At 46.4% G+C, this 7,189-nt stretch overlaps 1 protein-coding gene across 1 annotated transcript; it reads right to left on the bottom strand.

The window, feature by feature from the left end:
- Window positions 1-5,609: 5,609 nt before the first annotated feature.
- Window positions 5,610-6,554, bottom strand: HS6ST2 (heparan sulfate 6-O-sulfotransferase 2). Its single transcript, XM_015832423.1, has 2 exons — window positions 6,508-6,554; window positions 5,610-6,309 (listed from the first exon to the last, which is right to left on the bottom strand). Exons 1-2 carry the CDS (start codon window positions 6,552-6,554, stop codon window positions 5,610-5,612), a joined length of 747 nt encoding a protein of 248 aa, XP_015687909.1.
- Window positions 6,555-7,189: the final 635 nt, after the last annotated feature.

Here is a 7,189-nt window from a genome sequence, read left to right on the forward strand (position 1 = left end):
TTCAGGGGTGTGGGTGGGTGTTTGTATTCTTTGCTCGAACCAGGGAACTGTCTGTCACACACATACACACTTCTGTTAAACAACAACAACTTTGGAGCAGGGAAAGATACCTGGGAGTTTTCAGTTTGCCAAAAAAAGCTAACGAAGAAAATCTTTCCATGCAAAAAAAGTGAGTGCCTCAAGCATTTTTATATACTTTATAAAATATATGTATAGGACACGCCTTAAGCCAAATAAGTGTTTTAAATAATTACATATATTTTCCCCTCTTAAAGCTCATCGAATGAACTGAAACCAGCAATAATTATTTGGAGACTTAAAACAAAAATGTCCCCCCTATTTTCAATTCCACACTTTGGAATTCTGTTTGTTTTGGGTTTTGCTGTGGGGAGGGAGAATATTTTGACTCTGAGATCACTGTTGAATTGGAATGCTTCTGGAATGCTCTTGTGGGTTGCCAAATTCTTCCCTCAAGCTTCCGTCAAAGTTGGTTCAAAAGAAATTCTAATATATCCAACTTCCCTTCCTGGGAATAAAATCCTGGCTAAATGTTTATGGAGATTCTCAGTTATCCAGGTCTTGATTGTCCCAAAGGTGCTTTTTCAAAAGGCCACTGGACTTTCTTTGTTTTTCCGTGAAGAGGAAGAAGCTGAAGAACTGAAGAAGCTTCTTGGATGAGAAGCAAAACGTCTTCAAGGAAAAACAAAGTCCAGTTGCCTTTTGAAAAAGGACTTTTGGGAAAATCCTGGCTACTTATTAATGTCGGAAAGAGAAAGACATAAGTAATGCTCAGAATATCAACACCACATACACACACACACAAAATGCAGACCGGCATCACATGGATGAATTTTCCAAGTCCCAATGCAGCTCTTTGCAAGTGCATCCACTGACTTAGCCATCTGGAGAAAATAAACATACAGGATGTAATAAAATCTTATCTATGATCGGAGCTGTCCTGCCCCCTTGTGGCCACGGAGATGTGTGCAGCTTCATTTAACAGCTGTTCTCCAGATGTGCAGGAGCCGGAATGTTTCCAGGTTGCAAGACTTACGGGTGCATCATTTCTGGATGTCACTAAGAGAGGATCGACTAAGACGGTCCCTTTGATGGTACCCTGAAATAGACATCAGGATATCTCCACTTTGATTTTGTCTACTGTAAGATGGGACAGAGAAATTTGGCCAAGGTTTAATTTTCTAATTTTTCCCTTACTAAAAGAGAAAAAAAGCTGCCTAATGCTTGGATCCCCGTGATTTGGGATTCTGGTTTGTCTAGACCAGGGGTCTCCAAACTTGGCAACTTTAAGACTTGTGGACTTCCAACTATGCTAGCTGGGGTACTCGGGGAGTTGATGTCCACAAGTCTTACCAGTTTCCAAGCTCAGAGATTTAGACTGTAGTGGGTTGTGTTGTTTTTTTTCAAGATGCACACTAGAAACTCTTGGTTGTGATGAATTGTTCTTCTTAGCTGCAATGATTCATGTTTTGTTAGCCACCTGGATTTGCTATGAAGGTGTTGATTCAGCAAACGGGGTATCTGTTCTGTGGCATCAGTGTGGGGGCCCGAAAAAACCCAGTCAGAGCAATTCCAATAATCAACCCACAGTCAAAGACAGTAATTCAAGTTTATTTCATCAACTCTATTGATAAATTACACCATCCGGGTCAGCTGAATTTGGCTAGCCCCCCCCCCTTCCCATGTTCACCAGTTGTAAACCTATACAGTAACACAGCGGCCTATACCAGAAACCAGAAGAACTTGTATGGTTATGACAAAATTATATGCATATCAACCCCTATATACAACAAACAGTATACACAAAGGAAAGGTTTTTTTGTTGTTGTCGCTGCTGTAAACCATGCACACCACAGCATAAGGACAAAATTGCATCTCTTGATAAAGAGCTGTTTGAGGGCTCAGCACTGGGCCAGCTTCTTTGTTGAGAGCTGAGTCTCTCTCTCTGTTAAAATCAGGGCTAGGTGCTAGAATGGCATTTTATTTATTTCAATTTAAAAACACTATGCAATCCCTCCCCCTTTTTTTTGCTTCTTAGCAAGATGTGCCCCACCCTACTCCTCTTGAATTATTAAAATTTTAGGGATCTAAAAGAGTGTTTCTTAATCTTAGCAACTTTAAGATATGCTGGCTGGGGAATTTTGGGAGTCCAAGTGCTCCTACCTTAAAGCCGCTGCTCTAAAGGAATGACTGTTGCAAAAAAAACTCCAGGTAACTTAGCCCAAAATTCTACATTGGTTTCTTGCTAACTTTGTGACCTCCAGATTTGTCATACAGGTCAAGAATTCTGAGGACTTCAGTCCCAGCACATCTGAAGGAGCAGCTGGTCCAGGCCATCCTCTGAGGGATGTGTTTTGCATCAAGGCTTATTATGATGTAATGTCCCAAATTTTAAAAGATTTAAGTCTTCCAAAGAAGGTGGGGGCTGGTTAATATTCAGTATGCCTGAAACAAGGAAACCTTCTACAAGTCTCTCCACGCCCCAGAGTTGAGAAGGAACTACAGCAACAAAGTTCATAAAACTGTGGTCATCACGACAGAAATGCTTCAAAGCACAGAGCACGTACTATGTGTCACTGCAATCTTCACAAGAGTTTTGCATAGAGATTCACACTGTCCAAGTGCATCAAATAGCCCCGTTCTCCACTTTCTGGGTTATTTCCTAGCATCAGGAAGAGAGGGGGGGGCACCAAACAGGAGCTTCTCTTGAAGGGACCAAGGAACAGAAGGCCTCAATTGATGCCAGACCCCTTCCAAAACATCTGGAACCCTGCAGCTACTGCCCCTATTCTAGACCCCCACCTGCCAATGGAGAGCCAATGCTGTAGGCTAAGCATGTCCAACCTTGGCAACTTTAAGACCTGTGAACTTCGACTCCCAGAATTCCACAGCCATCCGTGCTGGCTGGGGAATCCTGGTAGTCGAAGTCAACAAGTGTCAAGGTTGCCTAGGTTGGACAACCCTGGTGTAGATTTAGGATTCCTGCTTTGGGAATTGTGTGCTGGTTTCCGTTGTTGCAAATACCAAGCAGACATGACACACAACCGACAGGAAAGGCCATTTCTCAGAAAGGGACCACGGCTGAAGGGAAGCCAAGTCAACTGTCGGCTGCAAACCTCTCTGGCCCTAGGATCCCTGATCCAGTTCTAAAACCCGATGCCTTGAATGATACAACTGCAGAGCCACAAGAGGGAGCTCACAGCATCAGGCAAGCTTTCCAAACCTCGGCCCTCCAGTGCTGAAGACTACAACTCCCATCATCCTCAGCCAGAGCACAAGGAAGGTTGGTGCATTTTCTCCCTCAGATGTATTTTGGCCGACCACCTGGGATGGTAAAATAAGAGTGGAGCAGATGAACAAACTCTAGAAAGCTCAAGACAGATGAGTCCATTATTCAAGATGTCCACTCCTTTTAGACCACTGGAAATGGCACAGCTGGACACTTAAGTATCTTTTGTGATATTTAGGAACAGCTTTGCCTCTATGTACCCGAAGGCTCTGCTGACACCTTCCTGGGTTTATCAGCTTAGTTGGTTTTCCAGGAGTTCCGTCTTCCTACCTTTCCATCAAGACAGCCATCACTGTTCTGACGTAACCAGAAAAACAGGATTCCTTCACTCAAAAAAGTGCCGTGTGCCATTGGACACCACCCACAGGTGTCTGTCTCTCCCGTGTTGACAGACGTACGGGAGGTGCAGTTTCTTGCACCCCATACTCATTGGGTGTTGGGTGCACAAATGCAGGATTGTGTCTGCATACAACCAAGATCTAGCCAACTACCTTACTTGGCAAATGATTCCCACAGCACAAGGGTCTCCTACCTTGGCAACTTTACAATTGGTGGACTTCATCTCTCAGACATCCTCAGCTGGCATGAGCAGAGGACATTTTCTCAAGACCACAGTTCTCCTTGTAAGTGCATCCTGAGGAAAGCAGCCCCTCTCTATCGGTCTCCTCCTCCTCCTCCTCCTCCTCCTCCTGGCAAGCCAGGTTCGTAACTGCAAAGCTCTGCCTTGTTGAGCTGGTTCCACGTACAAGCGATATCTCATTTCCCCCCCCCCCCCAAATCTGATGATAACTGGAAGCCATCCCCACAAACGCTCAAATGTCATGCTGGGTCATAAAAAGTGTCCAAAAAGCAAAACAAATGTTGGAGTTGCCCCCTCTGATGAACGCTGCTTCTATTGGGAAACAGCATCTGCCATAATAATTCAAAAAAAAAAAAAAAAGGAGAATTTTTCCAGGATAAAAGCTTCGCTGCCCCCCCCTTTCTAAAAGAATACACACATTGCAAGAATAATTATTAAAGTGGACAGAGGGCATGGAAGGCCATCTCTCTTTCCAAAAATGTTAAAATGTTCCCGTATACTTTTAAAATGCGTTAAAATTCAGCCGCCTTAGAGAAGCCGGCGGTTGCGTTTCCTGATGCCAACCTTTCTCTCTCGCTTTCTACCCCGAAATAAAAGGAGCTTGAGACCCAGCAGCAGCAGCGGCAGTCAGATTTTTCTTTTTTAAAAAGTGATTAAATATTTACAGGCAAAATCTTCCCCTCTTTGCTAAAAGCCAATTTGCACCAGACACTCATCAACAGCTTCTTCTCTCAGGCTTTTTCCCCTTTGCGCCTGAAGCCAGCCGATCTTTGTTTTTTCTGCGGCCGTTTGCAGCCTTTCAAAATATGTTGATGCAGCCAGCGCCAAACTCCTTAAAAAGGATCTGAAATGTTCTTTTTGGAGTTTTGAAAATCACTTCGGGGGGAGGGGTGACAATTAGGTCTTGAACTTCCACCGTTGGGGAAGTGAGGATTCTGACACCCTCCCCAATAGGGTAATAGACCTTAGAAGTAGAAGGAGACTTGACGTGACGTCACAGTGAGTGGCAATGCTGACCTGGACAGGCAATCCTGTCTTTGGACTCACTTTGGCCACCACTGGTCATTCTTTTAGTGGCCAGAGGCGGCAGCCCATTCTCCTACCTGGGTTGGCCGGATGTCAGGGGTGGAGCTTAAGGGAAGCCCCACCCCCTCAGCAAAGACCCCGCCAAGGCAGGAAGAAATAGAGAGCGCCTAGGCTACGGCCAAAAGGCATTTTTGCAATGAAGAGCATTAAATGGAATGGTTGGCTTCTCCAATTGAAGACGCAAGGCTGAAAGCAATAAATGAATGGATCTGCAGCTACCCAATGGCCCAATATCCCCTGCCTGGGTTTTTTCTCCTCTCCGAGAGCTGGATGGAATATAAAAAACGACCAGAATCTCAGGCCCACCTTATAAAATCTGGAAATGGCTCCCCTGGAAATGGCTCCCCATCTCAGGAATCCCTCCCCCTTCTCTCCCCCCCCAGTCAGAGTCCTTGTAGTGCAGCCTTCGCCATTTCCACTTGGGTTCTGCCAGGCGAGTGAGAATGACGGCCTGCCAGGTCACCCAACAGGCCAGACTTTCTTCCTTTCTTTCTTGACAGATCCGAGACAACACAGAGATTCAAAGGTCCACCCACCTACAGCACAACACTGAATGCCAAAGGCTGCCTGCATCCACCCCTCTCCCCACCTCTCCTGGAGAAGTGCCTGACTCTGCCCGTCCTCTCTGGGCCCTGATTATCGCCACTGTTCCACGTTTCCAATGTAATCTGTGGTTGCGTTTCGGCCGTCCTGCTCTCTGCTGTGGCCCTGCTTGGCCCGTGAGTTCTTCCGCTGCTCCTGCCGCTTCCGGCGGGCTTCCTGGTGCTCCTTCTGTCTCGTGAACTGGTACCGCTGGAGGAAAAGGTCTTTTGCATAATCATAGAGGTCCATGTCTAAAAAATTGAGGGCCTCGATCTGCTGCTGGGTGGCCTCGTCAATGTCGACGCTGGAAGCCCTTGTGCTGTTGTACTGGGTGAAGGGCGAGATGAAGTTCATGTTGAAGGTCTTCTCAAAGAGGTACTGGGTCTTCCGCTGGAACTCCGTCAGGCCAAAGAAGGCCATGCGCTTGAGGTTCTCCTTGGCGCTGTCCAGGAGGACCTTGTTCCGTTGCTCTTCTGGCATGACGGACAGATTGTAGCAGCCCACCAGGCTCAGGTCTGCCAGCATGCGGACTTGGCGATTGTTGGCCAGGTTGTAGGGACAGTCCATGAACTCTTGCAGGGAACAGCCGGACCAATCGTCCCCCGAGTAACAGCTAGGAAGTTCCTCAGAGGTGGGTGAGCGTCCATCGCAGACGTGCAACGAGGCCTTCCAGGTGGCTCCTCTTTGGACATGCCTCCATTCGCTCAGGTAGCGGGAAACTGGGTCCCTCAGGATGGTGATGTAGTAGTAATTCCTGAGGGAGGAAAAGAAGAACAAAGCACCGTTAAGGAATGAAAGACCCCAAGGGATGCTCCCCAAAGAGCGATGGCAGCTGGGAAGACTGAGGTCAATCACTGCTCAGTTCAAGAATTTACAGGTAGTCTTCGACTCACAAAAGTTCACCTTTAGTGACCGTTCCAAGTTGTAACGGCACTGGGAAAAAGTGACTTACGACTGTTTCTCACACTTATAACCGCTGCAGCGTCCCCGTGATGACATGATCAAATCTGGCTGCTTGGCAACTGGCTCGTATTTACGATGGTTGCGGCGTCCCCCGGGATCATGTGATCCCCTTTTGCAAAGCCAGATTCCCTTAACAACTGTGTTTCTAACTTAACAGCTGCAGTGATTCACTTAACAGCTGTGGCAAGAAAGGTCGTAAAATAGGACAAAACTCACTTAACAAATGTCTCGCTTAGCAACAGAAATTTTGGGCTCAGCTGTGGTTGTAAGTAGAGAACTCGCTGTATTTATCCGTTCCAGGTTGAGCTACTCAATGGACAGAAAAGGAGAGGCTGAAGAAACCATTACCGAAGACCTCAACCAGACCGAGGCCCAAAGAAGTTCACCCGTCACAAAAGTATAACTGCAAACTCACAAAAATGAAAATTCTTCTTTAATTCCAATCCCCCATTGCTCCCTTTGCTGGCGCCCACCCGCCACAAGAGGTCGCTGTTCCATGAAAAGAGAGAAAGCAGAGCCCACCCTTCTCTAACAGAAGGAAATAGTGACAAGTAAACTCCATGAAGTTTTTCGTTAAGACCTGAAGCAAAAAGCACAATTTCTCACACACCCCCCCCTAAAAGAGCAAAGAAGCTGAAATGCACAAAAAGCCTCGCATGATGGGCTTCGGA

This window comes from Protobothrops mucrosquamatus, unplaced genomic scaffold, assembly GCF_001527695.2.
Source record: "Protobothrops mucrosquamatus isolate PMUCROS unplaced genomic scaffold, P.Mucros_1.0 scaffold4, whole genome shotgun sequence".
Taxonomy (NCBI): Eukaryota; Metazoa; Chordata; class Lepidosauria; order Squamata; family Viperidae; genus Protobothrops; species Protobothrops mucrosquamatus.